The sequence below is a fragment of the Indicator indicator genome, chromosome 1 (genome assembly GCF_027791375.1).
Source record: "Indicator indicator isolate 239-I01 chromosome 1, UM_Iind_1.1, whole genome shotgun sequence".
Lineage (NCBI taxonomy): Eukaryota > Metazoa > Chordata > Aves > Piciformes > Indicatoridae > Indicator > Indicator indicator.
This window is the reverse complement of record NC_072010.1, coordinates 25870806-25896120: the sequence shown is the minus strand read 5'-3', so window position 1 is coordinate 25896120 and position 25315 is coordinate 25870806. Positions and strand designations below refer to the sequence as shown.

At 37.7% G+C, this 25315-nt stretch overlaps 1 protein-coding gene across 4 annotated transcripts in view; it reads right to left on the bottom strand.

Moving 5' to 3' along the window:
* Positions 1-25315, bottom strand: part of NBEA (neurobeachin) — a 486311-nt gene that overhangs the window by 237466 nt on the left and 223530 nt on the right. For all 4 annotated transcript variants that reach the window (XM_054387432.1, XM_054387415.1, XM_054387443.1 and 1 more), the window contains one exon: positions 13250-13314. In XM_054387432.1, the coding sequence (XP_054243407.1) occupies positions 13250-13314 (65 nt within the window). The remainder of the gene's footprint in view (positions 1-13249; positions 13315-25315) is intronic.

Sequence of the window (25315 nt, the reverse complement as noted above, 5' to 3'; positions counted from 1 at the left end):
GGTGAAATCTCACACTAAGTGGTATCAAAGGCTGCCAATGCATCAAAAAAATCTCCCTTGCACTGCAAATAACTGAAAGGAACAAGGACATCTGGGTCAGCAAATTCACTCTTTCACTGCAACACACAGCTACATCACACAAACTCTTTTATAACACTATCTTTAGATTTAGAAGTAGAGCTTAAGGAAATATCTTTCATAAACTATATTTAGTATTTTCATGAACTCCAATTCATGAAAAGTGTCTTCAGTTAAGGGAAATGTGATTGAGTTGCTTGCCTACAGCACAACTTTAGAAGGTCCTCTGATGGTTAAAACCCTTTTACTCTCCAATCCAAATGTATTCTTCAGTAGTCTTTAGTGTTTCATTTTATGTAAATTTTGCCCTTAGGTTTACAGAATCCTGTTTTCTGCTGACCTTCTGATATTCCATTTATCCTTGTCTTACTAGGCTAAGTAAACCAGCTCTCTGACTTTTGTTGTATGGTAAAACAGTTTGTAAAAGAGATTGCCTTTTATTTTTAGCTGTTGTTTTTTGGTTGGTTGGCTGGTTGGGTTTTTGTTTGCTTGTTTTTTTAATGTCATATACAGATTTTACCTTTTCTGCAAGTGCGGGGCCAAAACTGTTAGCAGCATTATAGACAAATTCTAATCACTACTTACATAGAAACATTAATACTTACCCAATGGAAATACTTTTTCTGATACAATTTTAGATTTATGTTTTCCTATTTCTTAGCTCCATATTCTGTAATTTTGCTTAAGAAAATGTCAGTGACAGATTGGTCTTTTACCTCCACAGACATTTTGCAAAAGATGCACCAACAGTCTCTAGCATATACTCTTAAGAACATTAACTTCATGTACTGTTACATTATAAAGTATTTATGTAACTTATTATAATGTATAATTTTTGTATTACTGCAGATTTGAAAGCCACTCAATATATCCTGACTGATATTTCAGTCATCTGCTCAACTATGTTTTCCACCCACAGATTTTTATAGAGCACTCCCTTTTGGGGAAAAACCTGTTCTCTGCATCTTTGCTGAACCATCATCCTATACTGGAGCGGCCAAGCAAGAAGGAGATTGAAGCACAAAATGTGTATGGACTTGGTAAACAGAGGGAAGATCTGGAATCTGAGAGAAGCACCATTTTTATGGTCCTTTGTAAAAATGTTCTTTACTGAGATCTAATCACTGACAACTGAACATCAGCTGTGACAGAATTATACCCACTGTCTCTTTCAGTCTTGTAAATCCTCATCCTGCCTCAGAAAGCACCACCCTCAAAAGTCTAGTAGATGTATTTACGTTAAGAGAGTGATCAATCAGATCTTCTGGTCACAGCTATTAATCTCTAGCCCTCCCAAAGGGCTGAAGAGTTGTATGGAAAGCGTCATCACAGGCTTGCTGTATTTTTTATACTGTTTTCCCATAATTCATGATATATAAAAAGAAAAAAGTCATTGATCTGAAATAACATTTGGCTGTATGTCCACTTCTTCAGTTGCACCACTGAAACCCCTACCAGAATTGAAGACAAGTGTGCTGCTGTGTCTTTTCCCAGATCAGCTAATATCAACCAGGAACTGATGACCAGCAAAAATTATATCCTTTTTTGAGTGGAAAGTTTAATGCATAAGGTAGAAATTAAACACTGACTTGGTAACTTATGGTTTCTTTTTACCAAGACAAGCTTGATTTCTGTTGATGGCCACAAATTAATGAACCACAGTTGAAGGTCCCTCACTAGGAAATAGTTTGATTTGGTTTTAGACTGAATTAAAAAAAACCCTTTCACTAAGGAATTCACCAACAAAGCAGTCTGAAATCACTCATGACTTAAATGACTGCAGACTGGGCAAGAGTGTATCTCAGAACACGGCAAATCACGAATATGAGGTATTTGCAAATGTTTAGGAGTAGATAAGAAGTCATTTTAAATCCATGTGGCTTGCTTTCCTGCATTCTGTCCTCAGCAAGATTACTTCAGAAGTCTAGAGTGCTTACAGGTTAAAGGAAGATGTGGAAAAGTATGTGCAATCAGTCAGAAGCCCCTGTTTTTTCAGATGCTGAGGTTTAAAAGGCTGGATTGTGGAGTTCCACATTCCAGAGAGTCATCTAGGTAAAAACGCAGAACCTGGAAGAATTTAATTTTTTTTTTAACAAAATTTTTATTTTATTTTTTTGGAAATAGAGGCAGTGATAAGACTATACCCAAACTGTCTTCAAGCCACATAAAAAACATAAAACGTTTTCAAGACATTTAGATGTGGATTGGGACAGGTTATGACAAACAGTGCTATTTGTACACCTATCAGAACTGAAGGATGGAAGTTGTATCTCACTAACTATTCTAAATTTGCTATCCTGCAGTCAGTTCTTCCTAGTAATAATCTCACACAGAGAAAGAGGGCTTGTAGCTGTCACACTGCTAGATAAAACAATTGTGTTTATGCTACCCAATATTTCTTTCATTTGAGATAAACTAAGAAAACAGATCATTTCCAAGCAGTATTTTTCAAAACAGATTACAAAATGAACATTTGTTATAATTTAGCTAGGGTCTTGCATCCTCTACTCACTCCTGAAGTTCTGCCAACTCACATGTCCAGGGAAACAGATGTTTCTCTGACTTACTTTCATCAGATGCCCATTGCTTAATTTTTCCAAGAAGCAGCCTGGAAATGTGCCACTTTTTCACCAACACAGTTGTTTTGACCATTATTGCTCTCAATGGCACTCATGAGAAATGAAATGCATTGTTGCACTTAGTATCTTTAATAGGATAGATAAACTGGTCTAACTTGAAGAGTTCTACAAGATGCAGTACTGCTATAAATACTTTGAAAGTAAATTCCTATAAACTTTAGAAAGTAGTGTCTAATACAGAGGCCTAATTTCAGCAAAAGGGTAATGATGAAGAATTTACTAGAAAAAAGGTTGAAATTATAGCATGCAAAGACCAGCTAGGGACTACAACAGGAGCACACTGACAAGATAAACACCATAAAGGGTACCTCTCGATGTTTCAGAACCATCACAGAAGCTATAATAGACTTAGTGAAACTCAGAGTTGTCTAAAATGAATCTCTATCCCACTCCTTGTAAAGATTTTCTGTTTTGCATAAGAACTTTCTAAATGAAGAGCAATCTGTCTTTTTGAAATGGTGAACTTCCAAGACCAGCAGTTACAAATGAGATGGTCTGCATCTCAGCTTCTCCTTTGAGATATGACTGAACCAAGAAAGGCTAGAAGGTGAGAGGATGCATTGAAACCTCTAAAGACCTAAAAACTCCAGCTGTACTAACCTCACAAGTACACAGATGGATATCATAACAGTGTATGCTTTGTCTAATAAAAACTGACTTAATCTAGAGGTAGGGCAAGGACAGCTGTAGTAAAGAACACGAGATTATAAAACCCCACATCTAACATGAGCTCCACCTCAAGCCTCATCTGGAAGACATACAGACATTCAATGACCAGTTTTATAGAAGTATCTATGACAGGAATCCTCTACCAATGGAAGATTACATTAAAGATAAATTTCCATAAAACAGCAAGTCATGGTTGCTAAAAGATTACTCCAATCAAAAGTTACAGCAACAGAATTTGGTTACAGCTGTCAAATACAGAATAATCAAACACCTTTCACAGAATCACACAATGTTAGGGGTTAGAAGGGACCTCAAAAGATCATCCAGTCCAAGCCCCCTCCCAGAAGAGGATCACCTATATCAGGTCACACAGGAAATCATCCAGGCAGGTTTTGAGTACCTCCAGAGAACGAGACTCCACAACCCCCCCGGCAGCCTGTTCCAGAGTTCTGTCACCCTCACAGTGAAAAAATTTTTCCTCCTGTTTCCGTGGAACTTCCTGTGCCTCAACTTCCACCCATTGGCCCTTGGCCTGCCATTGGTCGTTACCGAAAAAAGCCTGACTCCAACCTCTTGGCACTCACCCTTTACATATTTAAAAACATTGATGAGGTCACCCCTCAGTCTCCTCTTCTCCAAGCTAAAGAGCCCCAGCTCCCTCAGTCTCTCCTCATAAGAAGATGTTTCACTCCTTTAATTGTTTTTGTGGCTCTGTGCTGGACTCTCTCAAGTAGCTCCCTGTCTTTCTTGAACTGAGAGGCCCAGAAATGGACACAACATTCCAGATGCAGCCTCACCAGGGCAGAATAGAGAGAGAGGAGAACCTCCCTCGACCTACTAACTACAACCCTTCTAATCCATCCCAGAATGGCATTGGCCTTCTTGGCCACAAGAGCACATTGTTGGCTCATGGTCAACCTTCCATCTACTAGGAATCCCAGGTCCTTTTCCCCTTCACTGCTTTCCAACAGGTCAGTCCCCAGCCTATACTGCTAGATGGGATTGTTCTTTCCCAGGGGCAAGACTCTACGCTTGCCTAAGGATGGGGCCGAGGGTAAGTTGCTCCATTACTTTTCCGGGGATGGAGGTGAGGCTGACCGGTCTGTAGTTACCTGGGTCCTCCCTCTTACCCTTTTCTAAGATGGGATTGACGTTTGCCTTCCTCCAATCCCCAGGCACCTCTCCTGTTTGCCATCATTTACCAAAGACAGTGGACGGTGGTCTGGCCATGACCTCCACCAGCTCCCTCAGCATGCACAGGTGCGTGCCATCAGGACCCATGGACGTCCAGGTTACTTAACTGTGCCTTAACCCAGTCCTCAGCAGCCCAGTCCTCACCAACCAAGGAAAACTACTCCTTTGTCATGTCTTCCTCTGGGGCCTCAGGGGTCTGGGGCTCCTGACGACAGTCTCTAACAGTATAGATGGAGACACAGAAGGCATTTAGTAACACTTTCTTTGTATCCTCTGTCACCAGGGCACCCAGCTCATTCAGCAGTGTGCCTACATCACCTCTAGTGTTAGTTTTTCCTGCAATGCAATTGAAGAAGCCCTTTCTGTTGTCCTTGACCTCCCTTGCAAGGTTGAATTCCAAGGACACCTTAGCTTTCCTGGTTGCCTCCCTGCATCCTCTGACAACAATCTTATACTCCTCCCTCCTCTTATACACTCCTCCTTCCATGATCTGTAGACTCTCTTCTTCCACTAGAGTTTGCTCAGCAGTTCCCTACTTGACTCTTGGCCCCCTTTCCTCATTTCCTACTTGTTGGAATGCTCTGAACTTCATCTTGGAAGAAATGGTCCTTGAATATTAACCAACTATCATGGGCCCCTTTGCTTTCTAGTACCCTGTTCCATGAGATTTCCCCTAGGAATTGCTTGAAAAGGCCAAAGTTGGCCATGCTGAAGTCCAAGGTTGTGATCCTGTTTGGTATTCTGCTCCTACCAGGTAAGATTCTGAACTCCACCATCTCATGATTGCGGCAGCCAGGGCTGCCCTGAACCTTCACCACTTCAACCAGACCCTCCTTGTTAGTGAATATCAGGTCCAGTAGCACTCCTCTCCTAGTTGGCTCATCCACCATTTGAATCAAGAAGTTATCATCAATGCCCTGGAGGAACCGCCTGGACTGTGGCTGGCTGGCAGTCTGAGTAGGCCTAGCAGCAAATATCCGGGTGGCTAAAATCCCCCATGAGAACCAGGGCCTGTGATTGTGAGGCTGCTGTCAGTTGCCTGTAGAAGGCCTCATTAACTTCCTCGTCCTGATCAGGTGGTCTGTAATAAACACCCACAACAGTAACAGTTATGCTAGCCTGCCCCTTAATTGCACTCACAAACCCCCAACTCACCCCTCATCTGCCCCTGGACAGAACTCAACACGTTCTAGTTGCTCTTTCGCATGAATAGCGACTCCACCACCTTGCTTTGTTGCCCTGTCTTTCCTAAAAAGGACACAGCCATCTGTGACCGCATTCCAGTCATGTGAGCTGTCCCACCACATCGCTGTGATTGTCACCAGATCATAACCCTTTCAATTCTAGTTTAAACCTCTGTGAATGAGCCCTGCTAGTTCTTGTCCTAGAATCTTCACCCCCCACCCAAAAAAAAAAAAAAAAAAAAAAAAAGATAAGCCTTCCCCACATTCTACCATTGGTCCTGGCATCCTATAAAACTAGCCATTACCCAAAAACCCCCAAAGCCCTGCCCGTAGCACCAGTCTCAGAGCCAGGTACTTATGGACTGGATTCCTCTGCTCCTTTCCATATCATGGCTGGGTACTGCAAGTAGGGAAGAGAAAATAACTTGTGCCCCAGACTTGTTCACCAATTGTCCCAAGGACTTGAAATCTCTCTTCATTTCCCTCATACTACAGGGTGCAGCTTCCTCCAAACCTGTGCGGAAGATCAGTAGAATCATAGAATCAACCAGGTTGGAAGAGACCTCCAAGATCATCCAATCCAACCTATCACCCAGCCCTAAGCAATGAACTAGACCATGGCACTAAGTGCCTCATCCAGTCTCCTCTTGAAAGTCTCCAGTGATGGCGACTCCACCACCTCCCTGGGCAGCACATTCCAATGGGCAATCACCCTCTCTGTGAAGAACTTCCTCCTAATATCCAGCCTAGACCTCCCCTGGCACAACTTGAGACTGTGTCCCCTCGTTCTGCTGCTGGTTGCCTGAGAGAAGAGACCAACCCTCACCCGGCTACAACCTCCCCTCAGGTAGTTGTAGACAGCAATGAGGTCACCCCTGAGCCTCCTCTTCTCCAGGCTAAACACCCCCAGCTCCCTCAGCCTCTCCTCATAGGGTTTGTGTTCCAGGCCCCTCACCAGCTTTTTTGCCCTTCTCTGGACACGTTCCAGTAGCTCAACATCTCTCTTGAACTGAGGAGCCCAGAACTGGACACAGTACTCAAGGTGTGGCCTGACCAGAGCTGAGTACAGGGGAAGAATAACCTCCCTTGTCCTGCTGGCTACACTATTCCTGATACAGGCCAGGATGCCATTGGCTCTCCTGGGCACACTGCTGGCTCATGTTCAGCCTACTATCAACCAGCACCCCCAAGTCCCTTTCTGTCTGGCTGCTCTCCAGCCACTCCGTCCCCAGCCTGTAGCACTGCTTGGGGTTGTTGTGGCCAAAGCGTAGAACCCTGCACTTAGCCTTGTTAGATCTCATCCCATTGGCCTCTGCCCACCCATCCAGCCTGTCCAGGTCTCTGCAGGGCCCTTCTACCCTCCAACAGATCAACACCTGCTCCTAACTTGGTGTCATCTGCAAACTTACTGATGATGGACTCAATTCCTTCATCCACATCATCAATAAAGATTTTGAACAGGACAGGGCCCAGCACTGATCCCTGGGGGACACCACTAGTGACTGGCCGCCAACTGGATGTGGCACCATTCACCACCACTCTCTGGGTCCGGCCCTCCAGTAATGGATAATAGTCTGGTGACTGCACCATGTTGGGGAATTCTCTAGTGATACCCCTGATTTGGGCTCCAGAAGACTGCAGACTTCCCTATGATGCCGGTCAACGCTGCATATTGGGTCCTTTGTTCCTGCCAGAGGAACAGAGGGCCCATTTATTTACTGTATCTGAGTGCTACTGCTTCCTCAGTCCTATTTTTTGCATGTTTTTGCTTATACTGGATTTTGCACATCAGACTGAAATACTTTGCCCTCAGATGCAAAATATTCATGATGTCTGAAGGCCAAGTATCTTGCATTCCTGGATGATTCAGGTGAACTTCCCTTTCTAACCTCAAAGTTCCTGAGATCAAGATCATTTTGAAGACAGAAACAAGGAAAAGTATCCTTTCTCCACCCTTCTTGGACCCAACTACTAAATGTGTTCCTCAAGCAGTGTCTGGGGATCCAACTGTAAATGCACATCATAAATCAAATATGGCAAATGGCACCACAGATACACCTTTTAACAAAGGACCTGGGCATTTAAGTATTGGAGACAGTGAATAGTGACTGTGAGCTCATTTAACATAAACCAAACATATCAGACCTGCCAAACTCCAACAGAGGATGTCCAAAAGCAAATTTGCTGCAGTTACCCAACCATCCTAGTTGAGGTAACATGGAAAGAATGTAAGTCTTTATTAGTATCCTTTCAGGACTTAATCAGTAATTCATCTACATTTAAACAAACACAATTTTCCAGTCTATTTAAACATTCTACTACTCTTTCTAGAAAATTAGTGAAGCTTCTAACAAAACAAAGTTTAAAAGGAAAAGGCCTCCTGTGAAGTTTGTTTGGAGGTCCAGGTAGCTGGATATGCAAAAGTATGTGTTTCATGGCTAAAGGCAGAAAACAGACATAAGTACAAAGTTGAAATTATAGAAACAAAGCTTGCAATTTAAAATCTGAGATGAAATATGGTCTCATGTTTCCTCAGATTTGTATTATGGTCAGTCAGACTACTCTTGCTATTTGAAATGAGAAAATTCTGTAAAAAATAAAGGAAATTGTTTTAAAGTGCAAGGTCATCTCTTTAATGAGGCAAGTGTGCTGAAAACGTTGAGGGAAGGAAATGGAAAGGGAGAATAATAATCCAATTCTGAAAAATTAACAGATAATGATCTGTAACATCCATCTCTGAAGGCAGGCTAGAGCCCTGAGATACTCCACTTGTCAAAGGCATCAAGGTAGACTATATAAAAAAAAAATAACCACAACCCTTGGAACCAGTTTATATAGTCAGTTGTCCATGTATTCAGATGTAGCATTCTGATACATGAATATTGTGGGACACGGTGTGCAAACCTCACCAGCATCAAGGTAAATGATGTTCACTGCTCTCCCTGCGTCCACAAATCTATTTGTTTTATCATAGAAGGTAAAGCATTTAATCAGTGATGTTTTAGGTTTTGTAAATCTAAGTAAACTGTTCTCAATTATTTTTCCTTCGCAAAGCCAGAAATGTGTTCCAAAATGACTTGCTACATAGTTTTCCAAGGGGCAGAAGAAAAGCAGATCATCTTACAGTTCTCTGGCTTTTGTGCAACATTTTATAGATGAGTGCAACATTTGCCTTTCTCCAGGCACCTGTGACCTGCCCCAATTTCCTTGACCTTTCAGAGATAATAGTTACCAGACTTGCAAGGACTTTCACTACCATCAGATGTACCCATCAGGTATTATGGATTTGTATGGGGCAAGTTGTCTCAGGGAATGCTTGGCTAAACCATCATCCAGTGGTGGTAGTTCTCCTCCTTGAATCCTTTCATTAAAGACAGAGGCTTGAAAACTTTGGTGGATACTGAGGCAAATAAGTCATTGAACATCTCAGTCTTATCTGTCACTAAATCATCTGACCCATTAAGCAACAGGCCACATTTTCCTTGGTCAAACCTCTACTACTAATGATGCAGCAGTAGCTCTTGTTGCCCCTGATATCTCTTCCAAGTCTCATTTCCAATTGAGCTCTGGCCTTCCTGACAACTTCCTTTACATGCTTAAGCAATGTTTCTAAATTCTTCCTTCCTAATCCAATTCTATTTCCACCTCCTTAGATAGTGTACTATCTTTTTGCATCAGAGTTGTACTATAATCTCCTTGGTTAGTCAAACCAAGTCGCTTGGTTAGCCAAGTCACTTAATACATCTACTTTTTCTCCTGCTCTTGCACTCAGATGACACTATACTCCAAGGCCTGCTACCTTTTCCGGTGCTTGCCGACTTCCACATCTGCCTTCCATGGGATCCTATCAGTTTCCTGAATAAGCTAAAAGCTGCACTCATGAAGTCTGTACTTTGCTACTCTCTATCCTCACTTCATTCAGGATCTTGAACTCCACTATCTCATGGTAACTACAAGCAAAGGTGCCATTAATTACCATATTCAAAACCAATTCTTGTGAATATTGCTAGTGAATAGCAGATCCAGCTGTGTGTCACTCTTAGTTATCCTGTATCTGGAAGTCATGCCCAACACTCACCAGAGATTGTCTTGACTGCATGTATCCCATCTTGCTGTACTTTCAGAGAATGTCAGGAAGGTTAAAGAACACCTTGAGAACTAAGGAATGTGATCCTGGTACTTCCTCAAATTGCTTAAAGAATGCTTCTTCCTTTCTCTCACCCTGAATGGGTGGTCTGTAACAAACTCCTAAACCAATGTCATCACTGATGGACTCTCCTCTTATCCTGTCCTGTAAGTTATCAGTCAGACTGTGATTCATCCTGTTTAAGAGCTCCACACATCTGAGCTGCTCCTTCCAGAGAAGGCAAGATTCTCTACTTGTTTTTTCTGCCTGTCTTTCTCAAGGAACTTGTATCTGCCCATCATAGTATTTCTGTCATGCAGTGCAGGCTGCCCCACCAAATCTCGCTCATTCCAGTGATGTTATGGTTTTGTGACTATATGTGGAGTAATTTCTACTTCTGGTTTCCCAAACTGTATATATTTGTATACATATTTACTTGAGGGGGTGCTCCTACCTCTTGTTCTTGTGACCCTGCATGCTTTTTTTTGGACCTCATCCATATTCCCAATAAAATTTTAAAAGACATTTTTGGCTAGTTTATTCACTACACACCACTTAAGTGTGGGTTGTAAACTCCCCACATCATGCCTAGAGTACTCTTTTCATGTCTGCTTTTACAGACAACATTGCAGATGCATCCAGCTTTTAAATTAAGAAGCCTACTTATATGTATACACTAATGTAAATTCAAAATTCCAACTAAGCTGCTACCAGTGAAGCTCTTGCCATGTATGTGACCCTCAACATCACAAATTCTTAGCATGAGACTGATTAAAAAGCATGAAATTCAAAATCATAACTGAGATGTCTCTAAATCTTTAAGGTATATTACAGAGTGTTGATCTGCATTTCCAACTTAAGTATCTTTGCATATGTTTTCCTTGAAAGTATTATTTTAAACCTGTAGTCAAATACTCTTGCTATATGAAAAAACTGTTATAACAGTTCCTATATTTAGAAAACTCTATCGAAATGTACATAAGCTGAATTCCACAAATGTGTGCTTCAGATCTTCCTAACCAAACATTACCTAAACTGAGAAAAAAATGAAATAAATACAGTAAATCAAGTGATTGAAAATGTAATTGATTAAAGTGACAAGAATAGATTTTTTTTTTACTACAACTAACCCAAAATATTTTATTTCAGAATATTTCTAATCAAGTTAAAGATCAATAAAACACTTGAATATTTTCAATCAGAAACAACAAAAGCTAGGTAGACAGAAATCCCCTTATTGTATCCATATGTTAAAACAAATAGACATCTAATTGAAGAACCTCTGCATTACATTTAAACTTTTTCCTTCATGCTCAAAACAAAGTTTTCTCAAAGCTGTTGATTTATTACCCAGGTCTCTCAAAATCTTACCCAGAAAGTCCTTCAAACTATTCTTTATCTTCATTTTGCTTTTAATAATTTAAAATTCAATCATTATTGCACAGTGATTATATGCAATTTTACATCCCATTAACCCTGCTTTGTTTTAATTATAAAGATCCTTTGTTAGATTCCTTTAAATGATCCTGTTTATAATTTCAGGTTATCCTAGGGAGCACTTTAATTCAGCTGCACATTCATCAACTGTTTATGTCCTGTTAATTGTTGACAACTGCACAATTGCATTCTCTAGCTATGATTGATGAATTGCATTCACAATTTTAGCTATTAAGCAGAATAAATATTTATAACAATTTCCAGTTAAAGGATTGTTATCTTTATACCCAATAGGGTAAATTAAAAACAAATGAGCTGATTGCAAAGGAAATTCACACACACTTGTTCTAAACCATCTTTCTGACAAAAGTATATGTAGGAACATGTGTCAAGAACAGCTGGATTAGACATTCCTTTGATTAGATTTAAGCAGCAGTTCTTAAGTACTACTTTGCTTTGAAAAGCTATTGTTAGAGGTGAGTGGAGGTTCAACTCATATCTTATTACCTGACAACTAAAAATATGTAGATGTAGCATTTGTTCAGAATGAGCATTTCATCAATAGTGAGCATGCAAATAACATCTGAACTCAATAGTCTGGCTGAAAAAATAATAAAAGGTCAAAATGGGATTGCATATTCCTGTCCAAGAACAAAATCTTACTATAATTGGTCTGTTACACCATGCACTATTTATTGTATCATGTGCAGTACATGACCCATTCCGGTGAGCCCTTTTCTGGTGTAAACTCATATTGCCACTTCACAGCAAGAAAAATTTCCAATGAAAAGACTACATTTCTGACTGCTGTATTGCAGTAGTGTTCACAGGGAATCTAAAAGAATTTTCACCAAACAAATGTGGATAATCAGGTACATGCTCTTGATTTCCAGATACTATATTCCTGTACGCTCATGTTTTCTAAACTTCATTTTAATTGAATATGTGATTTAGCCACTGATAGATCAGTTAGACAAAAAGTATCCTATAATAAAGAGAAAATTTGGTATTTTATGTTGGTAATGACATACTGTTGATGAAAAAAAAGAAACCACAAATAAAATGACAGTATCTCTTCCACAGGTATATTGCTGGGGTTTTTTTGTTTGTTTGTTGCTTTTATTGTTGTTGTTTGTTTTTTTTTTTTTTTCCTATTTGTTTAGGGGTTCTTCTTGGGGAGGGTATGTGTTTTGGGGTTTTTTGTTTGTTTTTCAGATGCACATATCAAGATATCTCTGGATTCAAACGGATTTAATGTACTGGCCAATATGAGTCACACACAAGTGGTTCCTCTTGCCTTTGGCATTCCACTACCAGGAATACCAAAGAGTCTCTCTTTGCTGCTCAGCTTGCTAGTTGGAGGTACTGACAAACAGTGCATGGAGCAGAAGAGAGATACAGCATTAAAATTACTTAAGGATTCATAATAAAGCACCTCAATAGTCTGCAAAAGCAAGGCAGCTCTCACAAACAATGTCTTGTGCATTTTACTGGACTCAAATTGGACCAGAAACTCTAGATAAAATAATTGCTCGTGAAATGATAGTATAGAGAAGTGCATTTGTACAATGAATGCTGTGCTCCTAAAACAGATGGAGCAGCAGATAGGTTTACAGATTGGGCTCCCTAGATTGTCTGAGTAAAACACCCTTGCTGCTCTGGAAAATGGTGGTTCAATTCTCAAATAAACTGAAACCTATATACAGTTCATGGGAGCTCTATTTCCTTCTGTCAATAAATAAAATCTTCAGAATTTACACATTTCTACATTAAATATTTACCATATAAGGTATCTATACAATAAATCTCTTAATTAAAATGGCCTTTTCACAATCTTTCTGGAACAGATGGTGAGGAAGTATTATCACCCAATGGAATAAATGCAAAATGACTACTTGTTCAAAAGCTTTAAAATTAATTACCTTCCTTCATTGATGAGCTCAATAAATGCAAGTCCTGCATTCTTCTGAATAGAATTTTGCCATTCCTAAGAAGACAAAATATAACATGATCAAAACCCAAGGATTTCAAACCACATTTCTGAAGTTGACCCTGATGACTTCCTAAGGAGCCTGAATCTAGGCTGAAGGCTGAACTTCTTGATGTAATGCCCCTTTTTTTTTTTTTCTTAAAAGAAGAATGACTTGGTCCTTTAAAAACTGTAATTAATTCTGTAATTCATTTTAGGTGGTCATGATTTTTATTTCACCCTTAAGCAAGCTTTAGTTTCCTTGTCTAAAGAATATGCAAATACATCTCGTTTCTCCAATTTATACAGTTGCCCAACGAACATATTTAGTGCAACAAACTATGGCAGCAATAGTTTCCTCACATTCAATCCTTGTTTCTTCCCCATTATAACTGAAAACAAAAACAGTCACTGATAACAGAGTCTTAGAATTCCTTTATTATTAACATGGTTTTCCAAGATAAACTTTCAAATGAGAATTAAACCACATAATAGAGATTAAGAGACGACAAGTTTTTACCTCATCTATCACTAAGTCACAGAGAAAATTCTCAACACACGATAAACTGCTTTTCTGCCTCCATCACTCCTCATCAACACACTTCTGATACACAAGATGGAAAAAAAGAAGTTGAGTTATCTCTTTGTCAAGTAAAGATTATTTTCTTTTGGGATAACTCATTAAAGCTTTTCATTAAGAGCAACAAACATTTCTTTTTCATCACACAGGAGAAAAAAATAAATCAAAATACCTTAGCTGGATTATGGTTCAGAGATACATTTCTAGCCTGAGACTCCATGTTATAAACAAAAATAGGTAGGGAGAGTTACAGTTACAGAACTATTGTTTTACATTTCATTTTTTCCAGAACTAAAAGTTCAAGCAGAAATTCCCAATGTTTATTTCCTGATATTGGGAAAAAAAAAAAAAAAGAGATTGTACAGATAAAGTTTCTCAAAGAATACCTGTGAAAACTAACCACTAATCAGCAAGGCTCTTCTTACTGATCCTGTGAAAATTCACAGCTTTAACCAAGTCAGGCATCTTAAAAACCCTAACAACAATAATCTTGCACTCATTATTGGCTTTATAAAAAACAAGCTATTAAAATATCCAACTGATGAACACACCCTTAAGTCATTACTGAGCCAGGTGTGTCCTGATTAGGAAAGATGGAGTATCAACACTCAAGCCTCCAGTTTGTCGGCTAGAAAACCACTCTAGCAAGTCTTTTCTTCAGTGCTGTGGATTTTGTTATTTTTCAAATCCAGTAACTGAAGCAAGCCTAATTATCTAATTTTTGGAAGCAATTAAATCACCTTGGTAGAGTACAAAGTGACTTTCAGAAACTAAGAAGGAAAGGATCCAATTACCTAAACTCAGACACCTAGTGACATTTTAAGAAACAACAGTCTGGGCTAGAGATAGTATTTGAGGTAGAACACTATTGTAATTTTTAATTAGAGCCTTTTATTGTACATTGTAAAAAACCTCTATTAGCATTTTCTTTTGAGATGCTTTTCTGCACCTCTGTAGGCAGGAAAGCAGAACTGCTGTGGCTAAATTTCAGGAAAGAAGTTGAAAAGATAAAAGAAGAATTAAAAAAAATAATAAAAAAGGCTCCTTAATATAACTACAAGAAAGCACGCTAATTATTTTTTTTTTTTTTAAGAGAGACAGAGTTTCTCCCTCTGTCTGTAAGAGACCAAGAGAGTCTTGAAAGTCTTTTGTCAGATCTTCCTGCTCAATACAAATATCTCAGATACTGCAGGACATCCAAAATGGCTACCTGGATTTTAGGTGAGATATCCTAAAGTACCTGATGAATCATTAGATATTTATGTGGAACCAAACAAATCTCATCTCATCTCATCTCATGTCTCCATGGATGGAAAATCTCATTAATTTATCCAAAGTAATTATTAATGATAAAATTGTGTGAAACCTGCCAAAATCCAGTGGAAAACATAATGATGTACGACCATAAAGAATCATGAGGACTCATGATTCATGCATTGCTTCACTCCAAAAATGACACTACAAACCTCACTACGAACTCCCAACCTTTCATTAATCCACAAATAAGAAAAATAATAATTATTACTACGATTTCCTCTCAGTTTTTTAGTTTTAGTATAACAGATTTAGGATGCTGTACTTGTGAAGAGGCACGTGTATTTCTTTCTTCCAGTTTCACTTTAAAAGACCAAACAATAAACTGAAACACTTAGAAATGCCAGCATGACAGCTGCCTTTGCAATAGCCATCCAGATCACTGCATGTAGTTTAAGAATTAGATTAAGATTCTCAAAGAATGGACAGTGACTTTGTTTATATTATCTTGGAACAGAACATCTTTTCTCAACCTCAAGAAGCATGAAGCAGAAAGATAAAACACCAAATATAATGGATGCAGTGATGGTGATTGGAAATTTTATGCCATAGGCAAACAGAAACATATTGCAGACACTTGGCTATTAGCAGGTAAGTGAGTACACTGAATCTTAGGCAGCTTTGGTGTAGTTCATATCCTGAATCTTCTGAATCTTAAAACAACAGCTGATGTTGCCTCAAAAATGCTGATGGCATGCTGAAGTAATGGGAGACCTGAATAAAATCATATCCCAGAGAATTTCTTCTGTAGAAGAGGAATGTATTTATGTTTCCTCCCTTGGGACTCCTGCCTGAAAGGGCAGGGGAGATGACTATTGCTGACAGTAGGCAAGGTCATAGAACACTTGGAGAGAGAGGCACATTTAGAGACTAACACAGTGTTCAAGAATGGTGGCATATCACTGCTTTGTACCAAAACCAGAATGAAGATATCAAATTTCATTTTTAGCTTTATTCATGTCAAAACAAATCAAATATTATAACTTCAGAAATCCAGTTGAATTCCTGTCAGTATGGCTATGTTCTAAATATATTATGCAAACTTCAATGGAAGACATCAAAAATGTCTAAATTATTTGGATATCGGCAATTGCTGTCTGCTGCCCCCACCCAATTTGTCATTCTCCTCTATTCTGTCACTGACTGAAAAGCATCACTGCATCCAAAAACCATCAGTACACGTTCCCTGACAGAAGGTTCAGACTGAATCCTCTTATGGAACTGTCCATGAAGAGGAGGACAGGAGATGAATGAAACTAGGATGAGAATCAAAGGTTAAAAATTCTAAATCATGAACCATAACACACTGCAGATATTACTTGAAATTTTTGGGTTTTTTTTTCTTATTTTCTTTTTTTCTTTCAAATCACAGTGGACATCATCTTAATCTCTGATATTCTTGGACTTTTACTTTTGAGTATAGTTCTTTACTTGCATTTCTTTAAATTTCTCCATACTAAAATAATAGCTTAGGAGCAAAGAGGAACAAGTAGGCTTGGCATGCTAGTAATATTATACTTTGAAAATTAACTCTTGCTCATAATATATCTATATTTTAATTCATGATGCTTCAAAAATTTCTTTTAAGACTTGTGATAATATCCTGTGATAATATTAAAAATCAAATAATAAATTTGACAAAATATTGGGAAAAAAAAGGAATAGTGATTCTCAGAGTTGTCATAATTTGCAGGACAGCTTTTATCCTTTCTACTTCTTGCAAGGAAGTCTAAAATTGTGTCACAAATTACAAGTTTCTCAACCAGCTGCAGTTACTGAATGGACAGATACTTGGTGCAGCTATTGCCCCAGAATTCCCTTTCCAATACAGGTGCCACTGTCATGATCAGTTGTTTCTTTGGAATTCTCTCTTCTCCATGTTTTAAACTAATCTCAGAGGGGAGGGTGTGTGTGTGTGTATTTTTCCTTTCTTCTGTCATATTGAACATTTATTGACTTTTCTAGTCTAAGATATAACTCCGTTGATACCTTAGTACTTCAATCACTGTATTTTCATAATAACAACTGAGCCAGATGAAATTCTATTATATTGAATCTCTTCTTTCCAGACCCTTGAATATGTATGGAGAAAAGTCTTATATTGAGATGAACAGATGCTACCTTCTAACAGGGAAGGAAGAGGAAATGTTATAAAAATGGTCTCGCAAATCACAACATGCATGCAATTTAGCTTGGGTTTGAACTCCATATTGTGAAGTTAATTACTTTCAAAAATCACCAATAACTTGCTTCACTTAAGAGGAAAAAAAAACCACAGGAAACGTTCTTTTATAGCAGAAAAACCATGTCCATTACAAGTGGGAAAACCCAGAAAAACTAAAATGCAGCCTTATAAAATTTTGAGCAGAACACTTATAAAGTTTTGAGATTATACAGTTTTTAAGATCATAGGACTGCCCTTACCATTTGCAGAACTGATCTAAAGATATTGAAATCCTAAAACCTTCCATTAGTGTTTGAAACGAGAACCAGATTTATAAAGTCCAGTTTTACTGCCTTTACCCTTCTCTCACATTCACATACATACTGCTGTTGGTTGACAGAATGTAATTTTTGGCTGTATTTGGTTTGGCTGAGCTGGAGTTAATTGTCCCCAGAGCATCTTTTATAGTGCTGTGTTTTGCAGTGAGGTAGGTGGGTGTTGATAGCACACCAGTGTATTCAGTACTGCTGCGCAGTGCTTGCACAGCACCGAGGCTGTGCTTTTTCAATGTTTCCACCTCAACATTATGGTGAGGGATGGGCAAGATCTTGGTAGTGGACACAGCCTGGCCAGCTGACCCAAACTGACCAAAGGGGTATTCCATGCCATATGTTGTCAGCTCAGATGCAAAAGCTAAGTGAAAGAAGGAAGTGTGGGGGCATTTGTTGATGGCATCTGTCCTCCAGAGCAAGCCCTGCTTCCTGGGAGTGACAGAACATCATATGCTGATGGGAAGTAGAGAAAACATATTTGTTTGCTTTCGCTTCTGTGCATGGCATTTCCTTTTGCTTTTCATCCTATTGAATTGCTTCAATCTTGACTTGTGAGCCTTTGTTATATTTTCCCTCTCCTCTGTTCATCTAAGAAAGGAAGTGACAGAGCAGCTTTGGTGGGCATCTGGCCACCAGCCAGGGCAAACCACCACAGTGGCCTAATTTTTCAAGTGACTTTGGGATCAATCTCAGGATTTTATGACTGATCATTCATTTTAAAAGCAACTATTTCCCACAATAAGGAAGTTAGAGAAAGACTGATGACATCTTCATGGATGACAAATCTGCAAGTATTTGAATACACCAGGCTCCTGGCCAAATCACAGAAAGGAAAAGAATGTGAAACTTCCACTACGCTACGCAAATATGGCTTTAACAACCCAGCAAGTTTAGTGTGAAATGTTAGATTTTACTTTCACAAGACTAAAGCCTATTTCCCCCCCTATTTTCTTGACTTGGAGGGTTATGTTAATTTTCACTGTCTTGGAAACACACAAACCCACTGCCCTTCATATCACTTGTGGCAACTGCCCAATTTATGTGGCAAATGAAGTCCAGTATTCCCAGAGGAACATTTCATTGGTATCTTAGAAGGAGACACCCCCAAAAAACCATTGACATTATCTAAGCAACATTAGGGATCAAATTTATTTAGATGATACAGTATTAACCTTGTAGAAATTCTGCCTATCTTCCAATACAGATTGAAGATAGAAGATACATGCACCTCCATAGTTCTTCATTTAAGAAACACAACAATTATTGTAAATGACATGTGTTACCATGTATGGCTATTAATCCTAAAAGCCAATCCACTTATTACTCAACAAACCTTTGATGTTAGAGGTGGATACCTGATTTGAAGTCTTCCAAAAAGCAGCACTAAAGAGAAGACTTCTGATGTACAGAAAATTACTCCTCACATTGTCACTATTATATATATAGTGAAAACCCTCAAAACTGTATTTATTAATTGCTAGGGGCAAAAAAAAATGTTTTCTTCTTCCCCTGTAGCTTGTACTGCAGTTCATTTGTTGTTGGCAATTGTGTGTAACAATCTACTTGAGTATAGAACATGTTCTGGATTGTGAAGGATTCCAAATCAACATTTAGAACACAAATACACATATAAGTTGTACCACATTTGATAAAGGAAAAAGCAGAACTGTTTCTTTCTTGCTAGACCTTTGTATAGTAAAAACAGGATGACAATATTAGAGAAAGTACTCACTTCAGCTACAAAGATTTTATTTATTGAACTTGAATTTGACCCTGTAGTCAACACGAAGTTACAAAGTCTCAGTTTGGAGCTACATGACGACATGTTCATGCACCTTTCTAATGCTTTGTCCTGTGTATGACCACCTGTGGGATTTTGTTTTGGTTTTAATTTATTTCTCTCCCATCAAATGTCAAAATTTCCTTTTTCTTAACTGCCACAGAGGTAACCTTGCTATGACCTACTGCTTTCACTGCCACTCTAGTAATATGATTAATTAAAAATGTATTATTTTGTCCACAGTTACTTTCTGTTTTGATGTAACTGTTTCCATCACTACACGTGTTGGTGGAAGGGAGCAAGCAGAAATATGGAACGAGGCATGGAGATGTTACGATACATCTGTCAGTCTGATTTGGGACAGAGAGAAGCCTAAGCTGACAGGTAAAACTGTGGCATAAGAGCATGATTCCATTAGATGCAGAGATCTGGATTTCAGCTTCCTGCCATGCAAATATGAGTGGCATTTTCTCTCTTCTCTCCCCGATCTGCAGTTTTGAATCCCTCTCAGAGAGATTCAAAAGCTTTGCAGCTTTTGAACTAGGGTCTCAGATAGTTTAATGCACTAAACCAGGAAACAAATATCTAAATAATTTTCAGATGTGTTTCTCAGTCAGTCTTTCAAATATCAGCACTGGTACAAAAGTGTGCTGCTATCACAGTTGCTCAGAAAGAGCTATCACTTATCAAACAAAAGTTAAAGAGTATGAGAGGTTTAGGAGTACCTTTGGAGGGTATAAATAAGGACCAACAAGCACAATGCAAGTTGAATCTAATACTGGCAACAAGAGTAAACAGATACAGAATTATTACAAATAAAGCTATAATGAAAAGTAAAAGGTTTGTAATAATGCCTAAAATTAAAATGTAAAATAGACATACAAATAGTGTAGAAGAGAAATAAAGCTGTCTTAAGATGCAGCCTGGTCAGATACCTGTGAAGATGGTAATTGTTAGGAAGCTATTGTAACAGCAGAGCTGGAGAATTCCTACTTAAAGCTTTTCTAGAAAGCCTTGAATATGTTTAGTATTAACAAGTATGCTTTGTGTTTCTATTATATGAATTCCATATTTCTGGGCTTCTCTGGTCAGCTGCAGTGACCAGAAAAAAAAAAAAAATCTTATTTTGCATGGTTTCTGTGTTGGGCAGAAGCCCAAGACTTATCCCATACTTTGAGGCAGAATTTAACTTTAGATGTGCTAGTGGGTACTGAAATCTCTCCAGTCCCTGGTTGATAGACCTTCCTATATACTGAAAGGAAAATCTATTACCAAATTTGCTCCATGAAAATTTCCTTTGAATTTGCACTGACAAGGCACATCTTTTGAGGTGGATTGCTGTAGCATATATAGTAGTATATAACCATTATGTTCTGTGTGTGTCAAACTTTTATGGGCTCTGCTGCATGGGGGAAGATCCTTCACAGATCCTTTTTCATTAAGTATGTACTGAATGGCTGCCTGTGGTATGGAAAGACAGACTGGATTCAGCCCATGCAGCTTCAAAGTTTCCAAGTTAATAGATAAGACAATAGGGACAGACACAACTCATTTTGAGGCTCACACTGTTAACCAACATTTAAAAGGCTTAGCTGAAGTTCAGTTTACACATCAATCACATATTGGACTTTAATTGTTAAAGTTATGGATATACTCTTCATATAGGTTGTGGTGTTTACAGTTTAATTATAAGAGGAACTCTGTGTTATCATTTGAGAACCTCCTAGAAAGTTTTATTTACAGTTTAGGTATTTCTTGGTTATGTATATCCTTTTCCTCACTCCTCATCCAGCTTTTCTAGTAAGTCTATTCAAAAGGGCTAGAACCTAAGAGAAATCTTTTTCCTCAGCACAATGACTCAGAAGAGGATTGTTTTCATTATAGTTTTGATACTTCCTTTGGAATCTCCTCAATTACAACTTTGGTCAAACTTTGATCATGGGGCAGGGAAAAAACAACAGAAAGAATGAGCTACTGAAAATTATAAAACACTGAAACTTGTCAGAGATGCTACAATCACAAATGAAGCAGATGTTTTTACTAAAGTAACTGTTTATCCATTATAATACTCACATTTTTAAACAGGCCAAGTAGCAAGATATCTTAAATACTAAGACTATATTTTCTGTTTAAGAAAATTTCCCCTGGTAATAGGTAACATACAGAAAAATATAAGTGGCAGGAGGTAAGACTCCTTTGGGATAACATAATGCAGTTTCTGCAGAAGCTGTATCCCAAAGAGAAAATTTTGAAAAATATCTGGAATTGATTAGAAACCATCATAGTGTTTTGGGTAAGAGAAAAAAAAAAAAGGGGGGAGACAAAGAAAGAATAAGTAATTGAAATCTATATCTGATATAAGGAACTACACTGTAAAAATGAATGCATTAGAAAAAATAATTCTGTAGTTTATTGAAGAAATTAGAAATTTACCACTCCAACAGCAACAGAGCTCTGACATGCTCCACTACACTAAGGTAACAAAGACCAGCTAATCAAGCACAGATCTTGTCAAACATAACACATCTTCATTTGTTTCATGTTAAAATAGACTAAGACCAAATGAAAATGCCTATTCCATGGAAAGTGGAAACCACTGCATGTTTATTATCAGTTATTTAGCAAAAAAATAAAAAAATCCAAAATATGTAGACATATGCTTTTGTTTTATATAAAAAATAAAGAAAATAAAGCCTTCGAATTAACTTAGATTTTAGTCTAGTGAAGTAGGTCATACTAGGAAAAATTGAAACGGGTACAGGGAAGCAAGTCATAGTACAAGAGAGGTTTTGAAAATACAGAGCAGAACTTCTTCCCCAAATCAACAAATGATGCACTATCTCTACAGGAGTTGCTTTAAAACTTAAACTATATTTTTCACAGAAACTCAGAATTCCACTGGGGGAAAAGCTTGATTGCATATCCTTCGGAGTCTAAAAGGCTGCCCATATGAACTGAATTATCCATGACATGTACCTTCAGACATTTGTAATGTGATATTTCATGTAAATTTAGACCATACCTTGGATGTGAGCCATTGGCAATGTTGATTTTATTCAGGAGCTCAGATAAGAAAAAAAATTCTAACATCCTTGCTAATCTGTAGTCGTTAACATGGAATTTCCAACATAAAGAGCATAAAAGCATCTAATTTGCTGTAGCAAATGAAAGGAAAACAAACTTTGCATTTCCCTTTCCTACTCAATGTCTAAAGTTACTCTGTTCTGTGCAAACAAAATCGTACTTTTCAAAGGTTTTTAAGATCATCATCTATCTTTTGAGTGATATATTTCAAACTTTCCCACATAATCTGCAAAATGTCATTGAATTTGAATATAGAGGATTTACCCAGGTTAGGAAGAAAAGCCCTTCTTACAACAGGATTACTGAAAAACTGTAGTACTTTGAATAGTCTTTCTCGTTCATATTTCTCCATTTATCACATGGAAAAGCTCAGATTTTTTTTTTTCTATAGAGATGTGTTAACCTAATTTAGGGTGTAAAACATCTCCTAAAACCCTAATTCCATGTTCTCTTAGCTATATGCAGGATTATGGTATTTGTCTATCTGTTATTCTCTTCTAGCCATTTTATTTATTAGTACTTTCACAGAATTTACTTTGTGTTTTCTTAAAAAAAAAAAAAAAAAAAAGCCTTTTTTTTTTCCCATGCAGATGATTACAACTGCAGACCAGTTTAGTCCACCTGTAAGATTAAACACAATGCTCTGTGGAGTTGCAGGTTACAGAAGCAGTGCTTTTGGAGTTAGGAAGCTGAAGGGAGAATGCAATTTGCATCACTACAGCCCCCTGTTGACCAGTTCCTGTAGAAACATTTAACATCACTACCAACAATTCCAGCACCAGAATCTGAAGTACTTGGTAATAAATGACCACCAAGAAACAAAATCTTCCATATTTCAAAGTTGTAGAAACAACCTTAAAGTATCAGATTGGGTATAAACACTAAAACCTTGCAACTTCTCAAGCAAACACAAAAGAAAATTAATAAATGTTCAAAATTTTCAAATAGTTAGGTTCTTCACAGTATTTAACGTATAAACTGACTCTTATTTTTAAATTAGCCAAATATTTTTGAAATCATGAATAACATGTATAACAGTCCTAAAAATAACAAATTGATTTTAGCTGCATTTGTTACATTACTTTACTTGGATGTCTAAGGAAAAAGCATTGCAGAAAGAGCTTAAATTTCTCTCTCTTCCTTTCAATCAATATTTGAGGCAAAGTTTCATCTCTAGGGCCCTTAATGGCAGGAATTCCTGGAGCCAGCAAATGAGTAATGTTAAACCTATGATTAGATGATGAGGCCATCAAAGACGCTAGACCCTAATGCTACATTCCACTTTATTCCTAAGAACTGCACAACCAAAGGCTAGTGAAGAAAGGAGTGTAAGTTATTCTTTCCCTCAAGAAAATGTTTCAGAAGCTGCTAAAAAAAAAAAAAAAAAGGGAAGAAGAAGGGGAAAAAAAAGTTGCATGGCATGAATACAGAGCTCAAAAGCCTTAATGGATCTTTTGGAATTTTCTTGAAACTCAGGACTTCACCATTAAGTAACAAATTTTTCAAGTGCCCTGTTGGAGAAGGTTTGAAGTTTAAACCCCACTGAGGATTCCTGCCAGGGATGCATTTTTCTTTTCTTTTCCCTAACCAGTATCCACCCTGCTTAAAAGAGGAAGGGAAAAAAAAGGAAGAGTTGGGGAAAAAAAAGGAAAACAAGATTTAATGATTTCCTTATGACACGAGATTGAAGAAGCGCAACTTACAGACTAGCAAACAGCAGGTAAGTTGAAACCCTCTCCCTCCAAAATCAGTTGTAAATCTTGATTATTTTCAGATAGATTCCTCAAATGTAGATCTTAATTTCAATTAACTCTAGATATTAATTTGTTTTCAGTACATTCTCGGTGCATGCTCTCAACATGCAGCAGTGAATGTTCAAGTAAAGCTCAAAAAAAGTAATTTTCCTTGGTAATAAGGTAACGTTAATATGGGTATTTTATGTACTAACTTGGTTTAACAGGGATAAAAACATCTGTGGGGAACACTGCTAATACGTCTTTATAGAAGTGTAAAAACTTGTGAAATTATTTGGATCTGTAAGGTCATTGTATTTCTATTTTACAAAATGAGCAAAATTCTAAAGCGTTGATAATTTATTACTCTCAGTTTGAAGCAAAAGGCTCTATATCTGAAATTAGCCAATAGCACTTCTGTCAAAACAAATAAAATTAAAACTGAGAAATAAACAATCCAAACAGTATGAGAAATAATTTTAGTTTTGAATATTTCACTTGGGAAAGCTATTCAAAATGTTAATTGATTCAGATTTCTGAGAAAACTATTACTGCTATACTAACCCCCCCTGTAATTAACCACATTTTTAAAACAGAAATACTTTAATTCTGCCAGTTCTTGAGGACTACCTAAGCCATGTTTCCCTGCTTTTTATATATTGACAGCTACATAAAGTATTCAATAAGCTATGTCATGTATATCAAAAGTAATAAAGCCACCACAAAGTAGGTTTTAAAAAAGTTACTAATTCATAGCCTGATTTCAGCATAAAACTGACAACAGTATCTTTCTGAATAAGTACTGGTTGGAAAAACAGATCATATACAAAAATGTGCATAATGTGCATCCACACACTTTAACAAAACAAATACAAATGTAAGCTGCATACTCTTGTGAATATGGAGAAACTGTGGACCATCTCTCTCTCTCCCTCTCTCTCTCTCTCTATATATAGATATCTACCTATATATATCTATCTATATATAAAATGTAATCTACGATTCACAGGCTACCAGAAGAGATTCCTTTGT